At 47.9% G+C, this 24,151-nt stretch overlaps 2 protein-coding genes across 18 annotated transcripts in view; both read left to right on the forward strand.

Annotated features, from left to right (window-relative positions):
* Positions 1-3,028, forward strand: part of ARHGDIB (Rho GDP dissociation inhibitor beta) — a 62,964-nt gene extending 59,936 nt beyond the window's left edge. For all 17 annotated transcript variants that reach the window (XM_074576410.1, XM_074576383.1, XM_074576287.1 and 14 more), the window contains 2 exons: positions 1,220-1,283; positions 2,232-3,028. In XM_074576410.1, the coding sequence (XP_074432511.1) occupies positions 1,220-1,283; positions 2,232-2,431 (264 nt within the window). In that variant the 3' untranslated portion in view covers positions 2,432-3,028. The remainder of the gene's footprint in view (positions 1-1,219; positions 1,284-2,231) is intronic.
* A 459-nt stretch (positions 3,029-3,487) lies between these two features.
* On the forward strand, positions 3,488-23,109 carry ERP27 (endoplasmic reticulum protein 27). Its single transcript, XM_074572526.1, has 8 exons — positions 3,488-3,503; positions 3,631-3,873; positions 4,097-4,197; positions 7,149-7,286; positions 10,765-10,878; positions 13,891-14,016; positions 21,084-21,281; positions 21,995-23,109. The coding sequence occupies exons 1-8, from the start codon at positions 3,488-3,490 to the stop codon at positions 22,031-22,033; spliced, it is 975 nt and encodes a 324-aa protein (XP_074428627.1). The 3' UTR covers positions 22,034-23,109.
* Positions 23,110-24,151: the final 1,042 nt, after the last annotated feature.

Raw genomic sequence — 24,151 nt, forward strand, 5'->3', positions numbered from 1 at the left:
GATGGGTAGTTTTGGCTGAGTTTGGCTTGACCTTTTTAGGCATGAGAAAATCTTTAACTCCCACAAAGTGGGAATGGACAGGGAGGAGAGGAAATAATGGCTTTCCATGAAGTACTGGTTCAGTCTGCATTGCTGGGCTTCACGTATGCACAAAAAAGATTTAATATTGTAGCAGTTGGCTGACGATACTTGAGTTTTTATGGATCATGGTATACCCAAATGGTCTCATTTCTCCCCCTCTCCTATTAACCATTGTGTCAGCCATTTCTTCTTTTTCCAGCTGAAAATGAAACTTGGCCACACTGCAGTGTGGCTTCCAGCACTGAAGTGATCATCTCCACAAAGCTGGCTTTGGCAGAGAAGGCAAAAAGGGCTGGAGGATAGTTCTCCTGAAACGGTGGAGGGAAAGTGTTAATGTTGTAGGTTTTGTAGGAAAGATTTCCCTTCTTTTCTGGGGATTGCTTGCTGTCTCAGAGATGACTTTGTCCCCAGAGACACCTCCAGCTCTCTTTTGTGCTATGAAATATTTCCATCTGTATCTGAGCCCCGTTGACAGGAGATGCCTGGAGCCAGACAAGTTTTTCTAACTCTCCCCCTCAGTCCCAAGCCTGGTAAGAGCTGGCACCATGTGAAATCTCCCTTGGGACGTAAAAGGATCTGTCCATCTTGTTTCCAGATTGAGTAGTGCTGCGGGGAGGCATGCTGGAGGGGGACAGCAGGGGATACATCCAAGCTATCCATGGGAGATTTGAGGAAAGATTATGAACAAAACTGTGTCCCTCTGTCTCTTGAGAAGAAACTTGCCAGCTCCCCACAGAGCTCAGAGGGCAGATGGGAGTTCTCAGCTAATCTTGCCCACCCGTTTGTGCTGGAGGGGTGACTCTAGTTACCCGTCTCTGGCTTTTAGTATGGAAACTATTAACTGGGAACTCCCTGCTTCACTTCGTCCTCATCAGCCCATCCTGGGAAGCTCACTGATGTGCTCCAGTCACCCTCAAAGTCAGGGAAAGGATGGGGAAGGGCAGGAGATGCACGCAGGGTGCTGTAGGTCTCTTGGCGCCTATGGAGAAGTCATGTTAGGACTCACCACAATGTGCTCTGTGCTGAGCGTTTGAGAACAGTGGTGTAAGGAGCCAGGATGGCTCTCTCGGAAGGAAAAAACAGCAGAAACAGAACCAAAACCCTTCCTATGACACTTACTTTTGGTCACTTCTTGCAGGTAAACAGGGACATTGTGTCGGGACTGAAATACGTGCAGCACACCTACCGGACAGGGGTGAAGGGTGAGTAAGAGACCTTTGTGCCCTGCACACCAGTGCTCCTACCACCGTGTTCCCTCTGCTCAAAGAAGTGTTCCTGCAGTTCTGGGCTGGGACAGAGCCTCCTTTAGCCCTGACGACCCCCCTGCACCACCACACAGGAGGCTAGACTTCTCAGCAGAGTGCGTTAGCCTGCACTCTGCATCACCCAGGCCAACTGTTTCCTGTTCCTGAGTGAACTCAATACGAGCCGGCTCTGGTATCTGTATGCTACACCACTGTCTGCAGCAGCAAAGTCCCCAGAGACACTGTTTAGACGGTCCTTGCCACAGATTTCCTTTCTAGACAGAGCTCTTCACCTTCCCCCACTGCCCCCTGTAGAGTGGCTCAGCTTGTGTGGAGCTTCTCACCCCCTGAAAGCTCTTCCAGATGCATTTAGTAAAATTCAGAGCTGCTCTACAAAGCTTCCTGCTGTCTGTAGAGCCCTGTGTTTGCCCATGACCTCTCTTCTTTGTGCAGCGCTGCCCTGCCTGGACATGGCAGAGGAACACCCCATTTTGCATACACACATCCCAGGTGCATTTTTGCATGCAGCCACCTCTAAGGCTTCAGTGTCCCATTCAGCACACACGAGTGGTGTCTTCTCACCAGAAAAAGAGAAGTAGCAGGGGATCAAGAGACATCTTGAGCCATATGCTGGTTGCACCCACTCCTTTCCGGCAGCACACAGATGTGAGAGGGTACAGACTGAGTTGCCTGTCCATCTACTTGTCCATCCATTTATCCTTCCGTCCCTGTGCTTCAGTAGGCCACTTTTTCCACTGATTCTGTTCCCTTTGCTGACACGGACCGTCCCTTTCTCTCACCACTATCTCCTTTCTGTCTGTCATTTGTGCTCATGCTTATGGCTTCTTCTCTCCTTTATCATTCCCCACCTGAGGGGCTCATCCCTTGTGGATTGTTTTCTCCTAGTGGACAAAGCCACATTCATGGTTGGCAGCTACGGGCCACGGCCAGAGGAGTACGAGTTCCTGACGCCTATTGAGGAGGCTCCCAAGGGTATGCTGGCTCGAGGCACCTATCACAACAAGTCCTTCTTCACGGATGATGACAAGCATGACCATCTCACCTGGGAGTGGAACCTGTCCATCAAGAAGGAATGGACAGAATGAGTTCACCCAGTTTGCCATCCCCCTTCCCATCCCCTTGCCTCCTGCACCAGTCTCCAGGTGGGCCATGCCCACCACGCTGCTCCTTCCTGCCACCACGGCCGGCCACAGCCCTGGCAGCCCTTCCCGTGGGAGCCGGGGCTCTGTGCCATCCGCGGTCGATGCACAGGCCTGCAGGCGGCCTTTGCTGCTTCTTCTGATACACTGAAAATAACCCGCCCGTTCTCACCACTGCCCCATCATGACACATAATGGGTTAAATTGGGAAGCATCTCCCTCTCTCTCTCCCAGTACTTCCTCCTGCTGCCTCCATCTCTCCTGTACCAACTCTGGTCCCGGAAGTGCCTTTTCTAGGAAACAAGATCACCTGGCAGGGCGGACTGGTCCCTGGAAAATCCCTATCCGAGTTACACTTGCCATGTGCTCTGACTCATTGTAAATGGTTACTTACCTCCCGTGATGGTCTCCTGGTCTGTATCTGGTGCCCTACCCCGTTAAAATCCATCCTTGTGCAAGCAAAACCAGTCAGGGGGAATGCAGCTAGATGCTGTAACAAGACTTCAATGTCCCAAGAATAAAACCAGTTTCTTCTTTTCTGCATGAGTGTCACATTCTTTTCTGGAGTATGGCTCTGGAGTGTGTTTTTCAGTGAGGTGGATGTGAAGAATGTGTGATAGGAAGGCTTAAAAGCATGTTTCAGAAGGGAAATAGCCCTCCTCTTCAAAACATCAGCCTAACTATAGGCAAATTATTTCAGAGCTGCTTCCTTTCGGTGTTTCATGAATCCTTACTTGAAGCCCAAAGTCTGGCCTGTGATGGAAGTAGACTCCAGGGGTAGTCAGCCCCTGCCTTATCCCAGGTGGCACCTGAATGAGCCATGGGGACTATATCATGGCCTTTTCATGTTTAATGCTTACCATAGCAGCTGTTCCCCATAGCCAGAGCCAATATAAGAGCTGCACGTCCCAGTGGCTGCGCCGCTTGCCAAGCACCAGGGAACATCGGCCCCTCTGGGACCCAGCGCTTGGAGAAGTGCAGTGGCTCCTTCTGTATGGAGTCATGTTCTTACCCACAGGTAAGTCACACAGGTGCAGGGTAGCTGAGATGTCCCGTGCTGTGGGTGAGGATGTGCTGGTGGCAGTGTTGGTGAGGATCTCCAAGGCTGGTGCCTGCAGAGCAGGCAGGGGCTCTCTCCTGGCCAGGTTGTTATCTCTGGAGCTTCGCCCTGGGCCAGCTGCTCCCTTCCCACTGTCCCGGGAGTGACTGTGGGCCCCTGCAGCAGCTGACGTGTCTTTCGCTGAAGAAAGGACCAGAGCAGGGTGGCACGGCAAGGAGAAGTCAAGCTGACACCATGGCGACCTCCGTCTTCCTGTGCCTCTTCATCGTCCTGCTCACCGGGGGCTTCCCAACAGGGTGTGCTGGAGACGGTGGCTCTGCATCCCACAGTAAGTGAGCTTTCCTCCTGGCTCAGGGAAAAGGATGTATCTGCTGTGGGGAGTCCTCCTTATGCCAGGTCTTACCTAGAGCGTGCTGTGCAAGCATGTTGAGCTTGCAGGAGAGGCGTGTGGGTGGGCATGTGAGGGGTGGGATGCTTGCGTGCGTGTTTGGGGAGCCCCTTTGAGCTGCTCTTTGTGTACCCTCTACCCGACCCTGACATCTCCTCTCCAGGCTCAGCTGGCACTGCAGAGAAGCCTGTCCTGTTGAGCAGCACCGCAGACGCCGAAGCCTTCATCGGCGGTGCGGAGGTGGCTGTCATTGGATTCTTCCAGGTGTGTTCATAGCACCTCCCCTGCCCCAGCTGTGAGCCCTATCCCACCCTGACAGGAGCATGGGGCTGGACGTGGCTTAAACACCTTCCAAAGGCAGCTTCTGTCCTGAAAGGTGCTGGGGCTGTGACAGGCACGTGGAGGGATTTGGTGACAGGCCACAAGGAGAATGCCAGGAATTTGGTCTGTGTGTAGAAAGGGAGATGAAGCAAGGGAGGAAGGTGAAGGAGGTCGTAGGAGCCCTGGAGCAGGAAAGAGGGAAGTGCTGCGGGGGAAGCAAAACAGGAACATGGGTGGCAGAGAAATGGTGCTCGTAAGGGGTGAGTGGGACCGTCAGTTGTTTGCTTCAGTCAGCAAAGACAGAGCAAGGCACTGCCTGCACAACGGGGCTGAGGAAACTGCATTTTATGGAGCAGCATTGGTGTGGGTCCTCTGAAGTCCAAGAGGATTTGGGCTCAAGCCGCAGCCTCCTCCCAGGGAAGGTATAGGCATGATCTCTCTGTCTTGCTGCTTCGTTCCCTGGAGTTGATATCCTTGGGATCTCTGCTCACTGTCTCTAAATTCAGTTGAATTCAGCCAAAGGTATTAGAGTGACTGATGGGTGTGTGCCGCTTGCCCCCCAGGCATGAGTATTTTTCCTTTGGAAACAGGACAAAAATATTTATTGAGTTAGAGCACCATAAAACAGAGGCCTCTTTAACAGGATCCTCATAATTTTTAAGGTTCCCGAGGTGCACCTTTTTCCCCCCTTTTCCTTGAGCTCCACCCTGGGCTTCTGCTGCCCACGCACTACCTCATGCCTTCTGTCAGAGAAGATGTCATCCTTTCAAAAACAACTCCTTTCTGCAAGCTCCTTCCTCCTCCTGCCCCGTGCCTGGGGATGGAGGGCAACCTAGAGGGGGCTTGGTGTAGGACCATGGCACATCACAGCCAGCACAGAGCGAGGACCGATTCTTCTGCCTCTGCAGCACAAGCAGCAACAAGTGTGTGAGCGCTGGAGGCTTCTGCCCCGGGGGGCTTTTGCTAAGCACTGATCACAGAGCAGCAGCGGCCTTGAGTTTGGCGCCTGCAGGCGTTCAGAGCTCCTCCGGGGTTGCTTTTTGTGCAGTGCTGCAGTCCTGCAAACCAGCCAGGCAATCTGCACACGTAGAAGGAAAGTGCACAGACCAGAAGCCCCCTTCCCCTGGGGCAGCTGGCCTGGGTTTTGGCAGGGCTGTCCCCAGGGGCGTGGAGCCTCCTGCCCAGCTACAGGCAGGGGACCGTGGCTTCTTGCCGGGGGAAACAAAGTGAGGCCATAACCGCTGGTGTCTTGTGCCACCGTGGCCTCCCTCCGGCTGCAGGATTTCATTCATCGGAGTCGAGAGGACGCGGGGTCCCGGGGCAGGGAGGGATGGCTGTGCCATCCTGCAGCGTGGGGACAGCCCCGGCTGCCAGGAGCGCGGGGCAGCCGCCAGCGACGTGTCAGGCATTCAGTGCCTGAAGCACGACAGGGCTGCATTTAAACGGTGGATAAAGACGTATGTGTGCCATGAGGGCTTGTCTTGGCTCTCTGCCTGAGAGTATATTCATCCAAATAATGTCCGTGTTCTCTGTTCCCCATAAATTATTTCTCTGCTGCAGCCTTTCAATTCACTGCAGAGCGCAGCTCGGCAAGCTCCCCGTCTAATGAGCACGGCCTCCCTGACTGGGAACAGCATGCCATGATGGAAAAACAGCACGCTGCTCCAGAAACCCTGCGTGTCTGCGAGAAAGGGCCATGCTTGGCCTGATTAAACCCCAGCTTTCCCAGGAATGCTCCAAAACTCAGTGAGGTTATTCCCACCGCAGGCTTTAGCGCTCTCACCAGAGCCATGTCAGTGTGCTGGCATTTCCAAAACAAGTCACAAGAGTTGTTTTTCTTTGAATGCAGGAAGAATTTTGTTTTCCATTCTCTCTGGGCTGAGCTGACGGTTCAAACCAAAAAGAAAAACAAACCAATTTCCAAGCAGAGACTGTGTCTTGAGAATTTAAACCCAATAAGTAGAAGCATCGAAAATACATCACTCAAAAGAAAAGTTGGGAATGGGAATTGCAAGGGAGGCTTTGGCACATGCTAGGGCTGTAGCTAATGCTCGCACTGCAAAAAAGAGAATGAACCTCAAATTACTGAGAAACTGCACATTTCTATCCTTCGACGTAGCTGCATTAGCTATTTTTCAAAGGATGTTTTAAGAAACCTTTTTAAAAGGAACAGGGATACTGTTAATGCAAGGTGTTTAAAAATTAGAAAGCCCTGACTCCAGAACCAGGGTTATTCTAAAAATTATGGGTTTATATATTTATTATACAGACAGAGACACGCATATATATGTGCGTGTATGTGTGTGTGTATACATGTATATATATTTAAGTGTGCTATGTGCGGATGCTGGGTTTCTCCCCTCTCTTTTAAGATCTCTAGGGCTTCGCATCATCACCTGCGTTACCTGTGAGCGTGGGGGCGAGAAGCGAGGCTTGGGAGAAATGGAAGGCGCGATTCCTGCCACAGCTACCTCGGCATCGCCGCCGGCTGACTCCCCCGATTTCGGGAGGAGAGCTGGTTGCGGGGCAGGGGGGCGAGGGCTGGGGCGGGGGGGGGGGGGGGGAATCTCTGCAGCATGCCTCCACGCAGGCATGGTGACAACGAGGAGAGAAACACGCTTACCCCGGCGCGCCCCCCCCCCCACCCCGGGCTCCCCCTCCCTTTGGCTGCCCCCGCGATCTCCCTGCCCTCCCCCCGCTCCCCCGCCGGGCCGCGGCGGGCGGGGGGGGAGTGGGGGCGGCTCCGCCGGGCGGCCGCTAGGTGTCGCCCTCGCACCACCTGCGGGCGGGCGGCGGCGGCGGGGGACGACGGGGGTGCCCGGGGGAGGCTCCGCTCCTCACCCCCCCTTCGCCCCCCCTGCCCCCCCCCCCCCAATTTTTCTCTCCCTCCGCAGGAACCGGAGGGCCCCGAAGCGTCCCAGTTTCGCCTGGCGGCCGGCCGCATCCCGGAGGTGCCGTTCGGCCTCAGCAGCAGCCCCGCCGTCCTGTCCCACTACGGCGTGGCGGCCAACACCGTCACCATCTTCCGCAGGGTGCGTGGGGCCGCGGCCGTGGGAAGGGGGGTAGTGGGGGTGGTGGGGGTGCTGAGGGGGCTGGGGGTGCCGTGGGATCCGGGGAGCAGGTCCCTCCCCGGGAAACACGACGCCGTGCAGCAAAAGGCTGCGTCTGTAAAAATTAACGCGCTGGTTTAGGGGTTCCCCTGCCCCCTGGTTTTGGGGGAGGGGGGCTCTAGGGCAAGCGCTTAAAAACTGCCCACCGTCACAGTACAGAAGCGATGCAATCTCTGGCCAGTGGTGATAAAGAAGAAGATTAAAGCTGCTCATCTCACCTCAGAGCAAGCCACAAAAAAAAAAAAAAAGGCTTGTCATTGACAGTCACTCCGCCTGCCCACCTAAAGAACATGTCCTGCCCCAGAGATGTCTTTTGCTTTTCACTTGCAAAGTGCCCATCACTGTGACACGCAACACATATTACACTTGATAAGATTCTCCATTTTAAGACCTCCTGTGGATCTGGTCCAGCCCCCAGTGTTTTGCAAAAAATGATGTTTGTGTTTCTGAGTGACCTGCCCGGAGCTCAGTGTTGGTTGGATGGGGTTTCCGTGGTTTTGGGAAGGCCCCTGAGACACATGAAAAGCATCTAAAGGCCACGTTACAATGGATCAACCCAGCAGGCTTGATATCGAATCTTGCCAAGTGTCACTTCAGGCAGGCAAAGCTGTCTCCCTGGGTGCACAGCTTTTCCATTGTGACTGAAACCAGATCCAGGCTGGGTCTCTGCAGTTACAGATGCTCTGCCAGCAAAAGAAATCCTAAACACTCTTTTCTGACTCCTATACCTTGGTGTTTAGAGTTATTCCCTAAATACGCTTTGGGCATGGGCCCATTAAAAATGTTACTTTGCAGTTTCTTGCGGACGAATGCCGTGCAAGATCAAATCTTTGTTGACTCCAGCCGTAAGTGCTGGTGCCTCACTGAATTTGAAGGTATATTGGGAAGGGCTGTGCAGTTGGCTCAAGAGTACCGACAAAAGCTAAGAGCAAGTATTCTACTGGTTATATCAAATTTCCTTGTGTTGCCCCTTCTCACACAAGTGTGGCACTCAAAAACCGGAGAGTGGGGTGTGTCTGAGGAGGAGAGGGGCCCTAGGTAGCACAAGATGTCCTAAAAGCCCATGAAGTGTTGTGTCGCCAGAGCTCTAAGCACACAGGGTGGGTGGGCAGGATGGAGACACACTAGGGAAACGAAAGGTGGCAGCTTGGCCAAGTTCTACATCCGGGTTGTACGAAGGTTGGACAAAGTCAGTTTGTTCCCCTTTCTCATCATTTCCTGCACCATGTTTACCACTGGCATTATCCAAATAATTCAAAGAGAATGATCTAAGAGTGAGCAATAGGTAGGCAGGTGCTTTTAGTTAACCTTTTATTTGCTATGTGCAGATGTTGCAATCTGAAGCAACACCCATCTCAGTTTTGGTTCTTAGTCATGGTGGTTTTCTTCCAAAAATGTTGAAAAGATCCTTTGTTTTTGCGCTGTGGCAGATAGTGAGGATGACTGCATTGGGAGGCTGCTTGATAAAAGAAAGTGTCTGGATTGTTCGAAGTTGGATTATATTGAATATTCTTTGTTCATAGTCCAGTTTTTGCAGCTGAACTCTTGTTTAATAGGAAAAAAAACACAACCAAGAAACTAACACACTAGTCAGGTTCAAATGTGGTTGACAATTCACTTGTCTAATTGTCAGTTTTTCTTAAATTAAGTTATTCAGACACATTATTTTTCCTTTTATTCTGTGCTGAATACTGTGTAGGAGTAAGGGGTCAGAGATTAAAAGGAAAAGAAAAAAGAACTGAGAGAGGAACTTGGAGTAAAATACCCGTTTGAAGAATACAAAGATGCGTGACCAGGATAGCAGTGAATCAGAGGCATAAACTCATTTCTTCTTTGCTTTTGCAGAGTATGAAACATGTAGAATGCTTAGATGTTTAAAAGATAATTACAGTAGTAGGAGGAGCTGCTGTCAACTGGTGAGACTTCTTTGCATATAGCAGAGGGAAACTGGTTTATTCTAGTGAGGAATCTGTCCCGATAGACCTAAAAAGAACATAATTAACAGATGCTAATAAGCTGATTATATAGTGTGATGAAGACATTTTGATCAGAGCTTCAACTATTAGATGTAGAATATTTTCCAGCCTTATTTTCTTGAAATCATAAAAGTTGAGCGCAGATTTAGGATATTATTATCTCAAAACAGATATCAAGTGTTTCCAAAAAGCCCATGAAAGTCAAGGAAAGACTTTCTGTGGAGTCTGGGGTGCTTTAGATTGGTTCCCAAGGCCTGTCTGATCTCACCCACCAAGGTGTTGCACTGCCCTGATCCCATTTACTTGAGCAGAGCTGCCCTTTCATTTTATGCAGGAGCAAATCCGTGAGAGGAATCGGGCAGCACAGTCCGAAAAGCACCAGTTTGGATTGCCACACAGGGCGCTGTGACCCCCTACCAGATCAAAGACCTTGCCCATGACCACAGAACAGCAAAAAGGGCTTCAGATGTCTGCACACCACTGGAAAAACTAACACAAGATCTTTCAGAGGTCGTACAGATGCAGAGAATAAAATCTAGGGTGTGCACGTGGACTTTTCCTCAGCCCCAAGAACCTCATTCAACACGTGCATCAAAGGCCTTCAAATCTCAGACTTTGATCCTGTCGCTTGTCAGAGCCCAGCATCCCCATGGCTCAACTCAGTCATGTCCCGTGGTGTCGCTGCACGGCGGCTCTGCTCCATCGGGTGGTTTAGCTACCATTCAGTGGTGGCCTGCTTTTTCTCTGTTTGCCAGGTCAAGCAAACCTCAATAAAATCACATCGTTTAGGCAAGGGGGTGAAGTGTGGGGAGATGTGTGGCAGGATGGATTTTCCTCTAAAACTAAAATGTGCTGGGATTGACTTTTTTTTTCTTTTTTTTTTTTTCTGCTGTACTGAAAAAAAAAATACTCTTTTTATTGGAGAGATTTCCTGCTTGCACAATGTTTCCAGGAAATCCATATACGCCTATGCCAATGTTTATTACTTGTAGAAGAAATAGAACAAGCAGATGAAGATTTAAAAAAGCGATGTAAAGCCAAAATCGATGTGATGCAAAAGTTAGGCTACTTAATGATCTCTCCCCACAACGCCTAGAATAGTTTATCAGCTAATCCTCCCTGTCTCCAGTGCATCAGGAGCTGATACTGTAAGGATGTCTGGAGTCCTCAGTGATTTCTATTATGCCATGAGTTTGCCTTGTCCTTAGGAGACTGAAGGAGTGCGGAAGATCCTTATCTTGAAATGCAGGCTGATCTCTGTAGGTCGAATTGTTTTGGACGTCTAGAAATGGGAATTATGTGGTGAGAGGAAGGTGGCGTCCCAAGGGGTGGGTGTCTCCATGAGTGACTACCGTCAGCGCCTCTGGAGAAGTTGCTGAGAGGAGAGGACAGCTGTGACTGTAGGTGTCTTTGCATGTCTTCAGGTGGACAATGACCGGAGGGATATGGATATGAACGACAAAGATGTTGATGCTGAGAAGATGACTCGTTTCGTTCGGATGAATGAGCTCCGCCTGGTGACAGAGTACAACCCTGTGGTAATTACCAGCTCCCCACAGCCCTCACCCTGGCCCTTGATCTCCTCCTCATGGGTGTCCTCTGGACCAAAAGTTTGCATGCCCAGATGTGTGCAAGGGTTGTGGCAATGGTGTGGATGTGTTTGGGGAAGCCACACAACTCTTTGCTGCTACTCCATGTGTGAAGTGGGAGCAGATGTTGTGCTGGGGCATGCGAGTGGGGCATGGCAGTTGGGGGCGTAGGGAATGGAGGCATGGCGGTTCCTTTACACTTCCAATAAATCTGGGGTGTTGATGGGCAGAGAGTTCCACTTCTTACCACTCCTGATGGCAGCGTTACTTCCTTCCATGGGCATTTGCCATGTCATGGCGTGCCTGCAGACCCTGCTCAGACATGGTACCCTCTCTTTGGCTGAGAAACCTTGAGAAACATGGAAACTTGAGTGACCTACTCCCAGAAGGCAGGTTTTTCTTTATCACCCAGCACATAGGACTTGACATAAGCCTGGCTATTTGAAGGCATATTCAAGAGACGGTTGGAAACTTCCCAAGCAAAATTTTTCCCATCGCCTCTATCCCTTACTCTAGAATTCATCAGTTCAACAACAACAACAACAACAACAAAAATCAGACATAGGATACTTCCATGTTGGCCATCTTCATTAGCTCACCCACCTGACTAGCAGTCACTAGGTGCCAGTGACTCTCCCCTGTAGAGGACGACCAAGGATTTAGTCTCCTCTGAAATCTCAGCAGTTCACTGGGCTCATTGCTGTGGAGCCAAAAGGTCTTAGAAGCTCAGATGGCCACAAGTCTGGGACTTTATCATGGCTGATGGGGTCTTTTGTGGAATTCTGAGTAGTTGCAGCAGTGCTGAACAAGCTCAATTTCATCAAACAAGAATGGCCCAACCTGTTTCAAAGCTATACTTTTTTAAAACCGTGCCAAGGATCAGCTAAGGGGGCGGCCACATTCCCCAGCTCAGGTGCAGCATGCCAGTTGAGGGAGCATTTTGTTTTGGAAGTGCAACATTTTGTTTCCAGAATGAAATACTGTAGGAGTTCTGTTTTTTTCTTTTTTCTTTAAAAAAAAAAAGTGGATTTGTTTTTTTGTCTCGATAAGGGATGTGAAAAAAACATTTCAAAATCACAGAATATTTCTGGGGACAGAAAAGCTATATCCTGCCCCGTTGTCTTTACAGCCCTTTGAGAACACCCAAGTCATGTCAGCGGGAATGTTCTTGTTATCTTTATAGACGCCCAGGCCTTCTGAACCCTTGGAGCCTCCACTGCATTTTTTGGCAATTCGTTAGATCACGGCACTTTATTCTTGTATTTCTGCTGATGCTTTGGGCTCTCCCTCTATGGTGTCCTGTTCAGCAGCCAGGCTGTCTCCCTGACTGAGAAGTCCTGAGCTGTTCAGCTGGTCCCCTCCACCCTGACTATCAGTACACATGTTCCAGTTTTTTTCCCTGACACTCTGGAGTCCTATCAAGGTGCTGGAATTAACAGTGCCTCCTGCAGTCCCCAGCCTTCCCAGTTCCTCTAATAGAGCTTGGTTTTCCATAAATATTTATTCCCGGTGCATATGCTGTTTACATCTAAGCATGCTGCAGAGGCTGGGGTCACGTGGATCACATGGAGTGCTGCCAAGAGTTTTTCTCCCTGTCCTGGGGCCCTTACTGTTTCGCCCACATACTTTAGGCATTTTTAGGCAATGCTTCCCCTGTGTGCTTTCCAGGAGAGTCAGATGTGACCCAGCCGTGTTGATGAGCTCTGCTGATGGCTCTTGCACAAGGTTGCGTGGACAGGCACACCTTTGTGCGGAGCTGCTGGAGGAACTGTGGCTCCAGCCCTGCCTGCTCTCAGCCCAGCCTTGTCGTGGCCCTTGGTGCTGGCTGTCTTCACCCTCACCTTCAGCCCCGTCCTCTCCCATGAGGTCTTCTAATGCTCTACAGCCTTGGTTTGCACCCCCTCTACTTCCCCCTGCCCCCTCTGCCCACCAGAGCACTGCCCCACTTTCTCACCAGAGCAGCGAAGGGATGCAAAATGGCTGATAAACATTAGGCTAACGGCAGAGTCCCCGCTGCCAAAAATTAGATGCTTTGCAGTGCCTGGCTCTTGCCAACATGCACTCCCTGACCCCTTCCTTATTGCTCCTGGAGCGTGTGGAAACTTTCTGCTCCCGCTTGGCGGGGAGCTGCCCTGTCTGCGCCTCCGTGGTTTCGGTGGCAGAGGGGAGGCAGCAGGTCTGGCCCGGCTGCTGTTTGGTTTGAGGGAGAGGCTGCAGGAAGCGGGCAGGAGGAGAAGTGAGATGACGAGCGAGTGAGTGAGTGAGTGAGTGAGTGAGAGCCTGGAGATGGTGCGGCAGCTCCTTGGGCAGTGCCAGCCCCGTCTCCTCACAGAGGGGCCAGTGTGTGCTGCCTGCTTGGCCCTTGCTCAGGGGACGAGGGACAGCCACGTCCTCTCCCACTGCAGAGGCAGTTTTAACGCTCGGCACTCCGGAATGTCCAGGCCTTGGGGTCGCTGAAACTCATCCCCATCCTACACACAGCTAAATGCTAAAGAAAGGAAACAAGGGGAGACACCAACCCTAACACTACAAATCCTTCCCACTTTCTTGCTCCTGTTTTGGCCGGGTGCTGGACCTCAGAAGGTCACCCTTACGTTCGGTGTTTGCTGGCTTTCCCTGTCCGTTTCCTTGCCCTCTAGACTTCTGCTTGCTGTATCCAGGCAGTCCACCTACCTGGACACTGACCATCCCAAGGCAGGTGATGAACCTTTGTGGTCTTCAGACTCTTGTCTTGGGAGTAAGAAAACCAGGAGGTTAAATGCTTCCATAAAGAACCCAGATTGAATCAATCCTGCGTTAAAGAAAGCTGTTCTGCTTGTGAGGCTGATTTGCAAAGATATCTCAGCTGAAGCACGAAGATTGATGTCCCTCTGGCAGTGCATCCAATGCAGATGGAATGTTCTCAGACTCCTTGTCTCTGTGTGTTTCTCTCTCTGTCTGTGCTGGCCATGTTTTCGGCAGACGGCAATAGGTGTGATGCAGAGTTCACTCCAGCTTCACCTCCTTCTGATCACAGACAAGATGTCCCCAAAGCACCCTGAACGAATGCGCAAATATCGGGCTGCAGCGGAGCTCTTCAAGGGGAAGGTAAGTCCAAACAGAGAGGAAGGGGAGCCATTAGGGAGAAAAAAGGGAGAACACGATTTATGCCGTGGATGGGGAGGACAGAATCTCCTTCTCTGTGCATTAGGGGAGCAAAGGCCAAATGCCAGGAAAAGAGGATCAGCTGCATAATTAAGTGGAGGGGTTGGATCTGTTCACCTTTTGCCAGTTTGCCTCCTCGTGGGGAAAATATCCTCTGTATCCCTGGAAGTGTTCAAGACAAGGCTGGATGGGGCTTTGAGCAACCTGGTCTAATGGGAGGTGTCCCTGCCCATGCCAAGAGTGTTAGAACTAGATGATCTTGTAAGGTCGCTTCCAACCCAAACCACTCTGTGATTCTGTGAGTCTATGGTTCTGTGATCCTGCTCCTCTGCACCCTCAGTGGGACATTATGTGCTTCCTTGCTTCTGGTCCAGAAGCACTGGGAGATGACAAGCAGCTGCTGCACTTCAATCTGGCGATGGTTGCATTCCACTGGTGTGAGAGGTGATTTTGTATATACAGCCTGCAATATGCCAAGGAGCATTATATAAGTGACCAGACGGCAATTACTGTCATGGTGCTTCTTAACCCGTTGCCTTCTGGTTGGATCCTGGGGAAACAGCTATTTTAAAGGAGTCGCAAATGGGTTTGTCGGATTTTCCGCACTAAGGTGATGGGACAGATGGGGTCTTTCAGAGAAATTTCGCCTGGCTCCCACCCCTCTATGGGCAGGGCTCCCCAGATAATAAATCTTCCCATGGCTGATTCTCTGCCAGCAGCTGGATTACAGGGGAATTTGTGTCCAGGGAACAGAGGAAGGAACTGCCAAGCACAGGAGGATTGTGAACAACAGGAAGGCATTTGGGGCAAGGGAGAACAGCAGATGGGAGGGGGCAGAAGATCATAGCAGCGGGGAAGGCTGAGCTGAGAGGCAGTGGAAGAGATCTTCCTGGCAGAAGAGTGGAGCTGGAAAGAGTTAGGGTTTGAGAACAAGAACGTCCGCGTGCATCTGTTTGTGGTACTGAAGCGGCAGATTAAATGTCAACTATATCCTCATCTTCAAATGGAGGGGCCTCCTCAGATCCGTGCACCCTCAAAAGTCTTGAGACTTGTTTATGGCAGGACTACTTTGGACCTTGCCATCTTTCCCTCCCAGGCAGAAACCATGCATCAAAGTCAAAAGGTCTCTTCAAAAGTATTTTGCTTTGATGAATACATGAAGATAAAAGAAGACTCATTTATCTGAAAAATTCCAGCCTTCTCATGTGAGATGTGTGTTATAGTGACGCCATTACCACTGTCCTCCATGAGCAGCAGAGTCTGATTCAGGTCTCACCTGAGCAGCTAACTATTCTAACACAGCACATTGCTGTTTAGCATCACTATCCTTTGCTGATGCAGCTGCAGCGAGTTTTTTCTTCATGTGACATGCCTAGATCTGTCAAAATGTGAATAATTTTCCTAGAAATACTTCACAAAACATTGGATAAAATGTTGTACTGAAGTCCAGACAATTTATGAATTGCCAGCAAGCCAAATCTAACTTTTTTTCATTTGTGCAGGCAAGTTTCCCACTGAATCAGTCTAGAGGTTTGCCAGAGTAAAATATAGAGATTAAAGATGTGGGATTTAACTAATTTTTTCCACTTTACTGGAGTGGTACTGCAGGACATGTAGGTGAAGGGACTTCAAAAAGGAGTCTAATAAATTGTTTTTCCCAAAGGAGTGGCACTCTGTGGAGTAAATCGTGATTTGGACTGCCCTCTTACAAAGCAGTAAGAGAGAGCTCGGATCCCTCTGTTTGGGTCTTAGATCTGGAGTAAGAAGAGCAATAAGACCACTTAGGTTTATCTCCATTGCTCTGTCATGTAGAAAGACATGAATTAGTTTGGGTATCAGAAGCAGCCACCGCACTATACCATGGAAATCTCTGCTGGCTCGTTTTCCTAAGAGGAGTTGTCTGTTGTCAGGGCTACCGAGTTAACTAAGGTTTTCTTCAAAACAAGTAAAGTAATGAGTAGATTTTGCCTTTTTGTGGCCCGCAAATTGTCTGTGAATAAATGCAAGATTCTTGACTTGAGTTTTTTTCAGGATTACCAGCGAATAATTCATAACCTCTGGGCTGGTGATGAAAGGCTTGTTTGTACTGTGGGGTGAGGGCTGTCAGTGGTTTGAGCAAGGAATCATTGCTGTGCAGTGGAGAGGTGTTCAGGCTCCCTGAGAGCATGTACCACTGCGTCCAGCAGCGCTTCACAATGACTGCAGCGTGCTGGAACAGTGTGGGGAGACTCAGCGTGTGTTGCATCTTCTCCACGATGCCAGTGCAGAACACAGACAGAGCCTCGAGAGCGTTCCCAAGCAGGAGAAGGGGTACTGATCCTTTCACATATCTCTGCTGCACTCTGAGGGAAGAGGAGTCCTTGTTATTGTCGTCACCAGGTGGAAGGAGAAGAAAAACTTGTTGCTTGGATTGATAGAGAGATGAAGGGGAACGGCTGCCGCTGAGCGACTGACCCCAAGAGTGAAGAAAATCATAGAATCATAGAATCATGTAAGTTGGAAAACACAACCTTAAGATCATCAAGTCCAACCATTAATGGATCATGAGGAGATTTCAGTTCCTGGATTATGGTCCATTCATCTCTGGTTTATGATCTTTTCATTTTTGCCCAAGAGGAAGCTGAGACTTTCAGCTGGAGGATCCATGAGGCTGTGTGGAGAGGACCATTATTTGAAAATGGCTTGAACTGCACCCTGAGCCGCAGTGAGTGTCTGAAGACAGTCTAGATTCCACTAGATTTTATCGTGGAACCTGGGGGCTGTAAAATGCTGGAGAAGAAAGTATGAATGTTAGATGATGCTAAGCCAGCAAGAGCTGACAAGAATAAGAAGAAATATGGTACTTTTACAGCAGACTTTAAGAAACAATTGTGGGTGGGTAACAGTGAACAGACAGGGCTCAGAGCACTGCAGCTGCAGGAGTGAATCCACCAGCCTTCTTGGAAGGATCCCACTGCAATCAAAGATGTGCTTATGTGAGAAAGCACTGCCAAGAGTCCAGGCTTTCTGCTGGAAAGGAAATGTCAGGGTTTGCGTTGCTGAGCCAAAATAGCATCAGCATCTTCAGTTTTCTTTCCACAGTATCAGAGTATAACATGACACACAGAGCTGGTGTACCTCCTGAGTGTTTGCTCAGGTTTCAAGAAGGTGATGCTGGGAATAACAAAAGCAGCTTTTGCTGCAACTGATATAACTGGTTTACAATGTCAAAATGATTTGGGTGGAGATGTTTGGAAAGTCCCTTTTAATTCATATGTAGGCCCATTTAGAAATGGGTTCTGAGAAACTCCTGAGAGTCCTTCAGGAGTTCTTCCATGGAAATGAAAGGTGCACTTTCTCTTGCAGACAGTCATTCATACACTTTTTATTTTTCTTGTCAGGCATTAATGGCTCCAGAACTGAGAGAAGTAATATTTAGAGATGCCTCTTTTAGCCATAAACATGGGAACCTGTAAATAAGGGTTGTCTACGTCACTTAACAGATATCTACAGTAAAATTGTTTTTGTAGCTTGCTTTTTTTTTTTTTAAATTCATGACTCATGTTTTCATTTTGCTTTGAGGTACTATGTAAGCTGTGTAAGAAATTACTCAAACTTCAGAATTTCATCTTTTTGCTTATACAGTCTCCTCAAAGAATGAAGGTTGCAGCTCCATGAAGTTCAAAGTCAAATGTTGGACATGAGGCTTGATCATCCTTCCTGTTTGTCTTCCTTAGAGGAGAAACTACGCAACATCAAGTTGGTTTCTACCACTGCAGTACTATTTTCAATTAACTTTAATTCCTTGGGCAATAACATCATTCCTTATCTTAGTATTTACTGGGAACTCGATGTTCTAAAAGCACTGGGCTAGGAATCAAGTTGTCAAGACACCAAGACAGCACCAGTGTAGAAAATTTTCTGAAAGAGAGCTTATTGCAGGTGACAGTGCACAAATGATATCACACTGGGTTCTGTGTTCTTGGACTATCATATGTGGAGGGGAGAATTTGTGTTGGGAGTTCCTCATCCATGCAGGAAATCCGTCACTGGCTCTAGCAGCAGACCTCTGAAGGCAAGAAGATTGATACAAAATGAAAAGAATCGTTTCAGAAATGAAACAAACAGCTATCGTACAGCATAGTATAAAATAAAAATGAACTTTCTGTTTTGGATGGAACTTCCTGGTTTCCAGCAGTGGAAGAGTTGTCATCATAAGTGGGAGTTGTTTTGGTGAATTATAGCTTTGGTAAGTTGTCTGAGCTAAGGCTTTAGGCTCTTTTTAGTACTGGTAGAGAAGGACACACATGTCCTTCCTCCTCTTGTAAAATAAGTGGAATCAAGTGCCATTTAGTGTACCAGTTATTGTAGAGGTTGCTTAGATGACTGGCTGAGAAAAGACTTAAGATCTAGATGGCAGAAATTAAGCAAGGCGAATCTTGTCTCGTGGTCAGTATAATTTTCCATGGTCACTGCATTCATTCTTTATGATTAGAGCTGTCTGGGAATCTCTGAACAAAATAAATTCTTTAGAAGAAAATGCCAGTTCCACTAGGTGGCACCTATCATGGAAATGTTCCTATTGAGAAACCTGCTTGGTTTCCAGCTGCTGAGGAGACCAGGCTTCCAGTGCTTGTGCTCTCAGTACTCTGTACCTTACAGACTGCCTCACAGGCGTGACTTTGAGGCCACACAAGCCTTGGGGGGGACCGCTGGAGCACATCCAGCATAGGATACATGGCCTGTCCTTTTGCTAAGGAAGATTCATAGAATCATAGAATGGTTCGGGTTAGAAGGGAACTTAAAGATCATCAAGTTCCAACCTCCCTGCCATGGTCAGGGACACCTTCCACTAGACCAGGCTGCTCAAAGGCCCATCCAACTTGGTCTTGAACACTTCCAGGGACGGGGCAGCCACAACTTCTCTGGCACAACTTACTCTTTTATTCTTACCCTGTTCTTTGTATTAATGGATAAAATATGCACAGCTTTTTAGTTTTGGGAATTTTAACAAAGGCTGGAAGCTTGGTACATTGAAGAATGTTGACTAACATTTATTTATATTACCATTTTAAAATGCTATTTATCTTTTTTAAAGGTGGAGGAGATTTTGTATGGAAAGTGACAACATTTAACAACCTAGGTATTCTAAATGCTTTGGTTTTTTTATTAATTTCTTGTTTAACTCTTGTTTAATAAAACATTTTTGTCTAATGAATCTTTCATAGAGAAAACCAAAAGCTGGTGAATGAACTGGTGAAAATGTAATACCATTTCCTGTACCAGTCCTCTGAAAGTGCTTCCCTCCAAACTGGCCTCTGTTTCCAGCTTGCTTGTTGGAAGGAGAGCCCTAAAATATAAATATTGCTGGTCCAGCTGAAAGCCTCTTAGATCAGGTCCTTAGACCTGTGACCCTTCTCTTGCTTGGTGTTTTATCCTGCAAAAGGATGAATTTAGCATTCTGGAAGGAGTTTCCCCCAATCTGCTCACTAGCGTGTTGCCCTTGGAGCACAGTTGACTTTCGGAAGAGAAATTGCAAGTGGTAAATATCACATATCCCATGAAAGTGTTGTTCCTGTCTCTGTATCAAAGTGATTATCTGCAATTAAACCTTACACTAACCTAACTATCCCTCTGTCCCATAGGCTGTTGCCTAGGAAAGTTTCCAGATATATTTCGGTTTTTTATAGAACATAAATTTAATAAAGAATTTGAGATTTACCAAGTTTATTTTTGGAGAAGAAAAAAGTTTTGAACTAACTTGAGTGTTCTTGATTGAAAAGGAAGAAAAACATGAGTCACAGCCTGGGAACTGGGCACATCATCTTCACATTGCATTACTTTTCTTTTTTTAAACTCTTCTTTTTTCTTCTATATGTTAAGTCATATCCATGTCCATAGGTACATTGAATATGCTAAGCCCAGTAGACTTCATAGGATAAAGAAAAGCTAAAATGATGCATGTTAGCTGGATGTTTGTTTCATTGACTTGGATGTCACCTGCCAAGGGATTCTATTTAATCGGATTAAATTTTCAATTGCTGCATTTATTTTCTTTTATAAAATTTATGTGTAATGTTTGTATCTAGTATTAATAGATAATTTAACAAATATTTTTGAGATAAATGTATATTTTATTGATAATATTTCAGATTCAAACATTTTAAATTTATACCAATTCCCACTGCACCTATAAGATCTCAGTTGAAACTTACCCTTAAAATAAAATCATGGAGTTGGTCACCAATTCTGATAAATCCATACTATTGAATCATCCCAGCAGAATCCTAATCCTTGGCTTGATCTTGCTGTCCAAGACTATTCGTGATCCCAGAAAACTGTAGGTTATTCTCATCCTGACTTATTAATTGTTGGGCTTGTCTCCCCAGGTATGAACAACCCTCCACTGAGCTGGGCTGTATGGACATTGGTGTCTTGCCAACAACTGTTTCCTAAATGATTGCATCTTCATTTATATTCACTTAAGCTCACTTAAATACATCCTTTGTGTTTGGTACTCTCATGTTCTTATCCTTGCAGGCTCCTGCTGCCCTATACTTCACTCCCACAATCTTGCAATTGAGTTTGATTCTCCACACACCAAAAATCCTTTTCACTCTGCCACTCTAGGTCTTGCATGGATGCGAATACCTGATCCAAATATCATGCAAGTAGAGGAGTTAGATTCTTTTACATGTGCCACTAGGATAAAAGACATCTTGTTTCTTCATCTATTAAGAGAATAGAAGCGGAGACTGCCTTCCTGCCATACTGTAGATATATTTTTAAAGAGGGTGAAAGCAGACACTTTGTTTGGTCGTGTAAGTCTGGACTTGATAAAATACAGAAAAATGCACTGCATGGAGCAGTTAGATAATGGCAGAGGGAAGTGTTGTCCTAACAGAGTACGGTAGGTTTTCTTTAACTTTTTATAAAAATATCACTGTTAATCTTCATATGATCACGGTTTGGGGATCTGCTCTCTCTCTGTTTCTGTTTTGTTCACCTTTCCTCTTCCATTTCCATCACAGATTCTCTTTATCCTGTTAGACAGCAATTTGAAGAGCAATGAACGAATAGTGTCATTCTTCAAACTGAAGAAGTCCCAGCTGCCAGCTCTGGCTTTATTCCATGCACCAGATGAGGAGCAGGATGTGTTGACTCTGGATGAAGTCTCCGTTGAGCGTATACAGGACTTCTGTAATCGTTTCTTACAAAGAATGCAGAAGGTAAAGGGGGACTCCTGTACAGTCCACAGGAAGTGGGGATCTTGTAGGACGATGCTGTTTCTCACAGGGCTCTTGAAGATGACTTCAGTTCCTTGAATTCCTCCCCACCCCTTCCACCTCTTTCATTTTCATTTGCACCTGAATATCAGAAAAGCATTAGATCTAGAGCAGAGCAGAGATGGATGTCTTTGCAGAGTCTCTTTCTTCATTGACCTCTGCCTTCTAGTCTACAGAAAGAAGACTTCACTGACCTCTGCAAATGTGTGAAGGTCTTGGTGAGGCATCTTTTTTCTGGGATGGCGAGACAGTGTAAAGGGTGCTTTTGGACACTGGGAACGGGCGTGGTGGATGGCAGCACATAAGAGAGGATCAGAGAGACAGTGGCATGGATAGGAAGGAAATCTATCAAGAAGGCGACAGAACAGACTACACAGATGAGGGCTCAGGACTCTACCAGAGGTCTCTGCTGGGAGAGGGACAATTTAATCTCCATGTTCATTCAGTGTTAAGAGTTCTCTCTCTGTCAAAGCTCATCCTACTATAGCACAGGGGCTTTGTGTGTCAGGACCCCGTGTTGTGCAACTGCAATGGAATAGGCAAGGCAGTGGCATAGACAGCAGAGGGAGGCGTTTAAGTGGGTTTATTTCCTTTTATTGCTGTGCTGAGAAACTGAGCAACGTCAAAACTGATTTCATGCCTCTAATGTGTTTTAGAAAGAAGACGAACGTGAGGAGAAGAATGAGGAGCTCTGATTCTTTCTCAGCCAACAGGATGACTGTGCCCAGAGTTATCTGTTTCTGGTGTATGAGGAGTTTTCTGAGCTCCGCAGCTCAAGAATTCCTGAGATAGTAGGATTAAAGGGCCAAATCAGTCACAGATTTCCATCTCCATGCTATGTACATATATGCTGTCTGTCCTCTCTAGGAATCTCTTCTCCCTTCTCATTTGCTGGCTTCATCTCTCCTTCTCAGTACTCCAGGAGATCTGGTATTGCCCTACACTGTGTCCTTCCATGTCACCTCTGATGGAGCAAAGTGTGATATAGGAAAAGGGCAATATCAGAGATAAAGCTTGTAGTTCACAGGTATCTGTTTCCCTCATTTTCTCTGCTTTTGGTGCCATGCTGGGATCCACTAACATTAGGAACAGACTGGTTGCTTGTCGTCACATGAACTTTTCCATTTATTTTACTAAATAAAGCAGAAAGTGTATAGCCTGAATTTTTATGCAAATATGTGATTTCCCACTCCCCATGTCTTTCACTTAAGGACAAAGCCTGTGCATTTCTGAGTGAGCAAGCTCAAAAATCTCCTTTCTCTGAATTAAACCAGGCTTGCAATGCCTAACCAGTCAGACTGGTTGCTAAGAATCATTCCTCATGGAACTGGAGCCATCATCAACAGATATTTCCACCAGGATGAGAGATTTCTGTGAAGGTTTGGGATCAGAACAGCACTGGGTACAGCAGATCTGAGCTGGTGCAGCAAAAATGAATGAGCCTAAGATGCAGATTGAGGCTAAGAGGAATGGGAACTGTGGCAGAAGAGCAGTGTGAAGTTGCATTGCAAGATAAGGGGTAACTCCACACTGCATTAGAGGGAAGGGCTAATGTCTGTGTATTGACCTCGGATATCCCTCAGAGGTCCCAGGGCTAGTGTACAGGGGATGGGGACTTTGCAGGCGTGGCGTATGAGCCATCCCTGTTCTGCTGTGCGAGATGCATGCAGTAGGGTTGCCTCATACTTGGCTCAGCATCCTTTGGCATGAAGTATGGATGCTCCTGTCAAACAGTGACTGCATTGTCTCTCAGGGCTTGAGAAACTTGGCTTGGGACAGGGAGCCTAAGAGGCATAGAGCTGAGAAACCTCAGCCCTTTCTCAGAGATTAGCTCAAGGCAAAGAACCAGGAATAGAAAGAAGTTGTTCTTGGTGATGAGGCAAACACAGCTTCCCACCACAGAGGGAGAAGTCAGGAGCTGGAAGGGTTGCAACATAACTGCCAGCCACCATGATGAGGGCCACAGCAGGGAGGCTCTCAGTACAATAGAGAGGCGGGCGCCAGCCCTGCATTAGCTTTTGCCTTACATGTGGATCAAGCTGATGTCTTTCATCTCCCTAAGGCTCTGTCTCCCATGCAGCTGGACTTATCTCGTTTAGTGCTCTACCCTCCCTTCTCCTCCGCTTACCTAAAGCAAGCCCAATGCTGTAACAGTTGTTACGGGGAATCAAAATTGCTGCACATTTCCAAGGAAAACTGATGTGACCAAAACAGTATTCAGGATTGTGCCTTTTGTTGGCAATGCTGGGAAACTGTCTACCTGAATAGGGAGCTCTCCCCTAAGAGGCAGGGTGGTGGGCAATATGGGGTCTCAGAAGCTCCATGGTCAACGCAATATCCAATATTTGTTTCCTAAATGAGGCAGTTCAGAAAAGAGCAGGAAAAGAGGGAGGAGAGGAGAGAGAGGCAAACCACCTCTGTCTGTTCAGTTCTCCCTTGCCACAGCTGAGTGCTCCTCTGGTTTGTGTCTGGCCTATGAGAACCTGTAGTATTGCTTCTGGACACAGCTAGATAATAACACTGAAGACATCAAAGAAGGGGTGAGTTTGGGGCATTACGTGCTGCATATTTCTTTATTTAGGCTGGTAAGTGTGGAGGCACCTGCTCTCAGGCCATAAAACTGTTTTACTTGGGTGTCCTCTCTTCTGAGCAGCCATTTCACAGTGACCTTCTGCTACTAGCATGTGGTCCCAGCGGTGGAGATGTCACTGTCATCAGCTGGAACCTAAAGGCCATAAGGTTTGGCCCATGGCTCGCCAGGCCTGTGTGTTCCCTCTGTGAGGGGCAGGGTGGAGGGACGATCAGTTGTCTCT

Source organism: Larus michahellis, chromosome 1 (genome assembly GCF_964199755.1).
Source record: "Larus michahellis chromosome 1, bLarMic1.1, whole genome shotgun sequence".
Classification (NCBI taxonomy): domain Eukaryota; kingdom Metazoa; phylum Chordata; class Aves; order Charadriiformes; family Laridae; genus Larus; species Larus michahellis.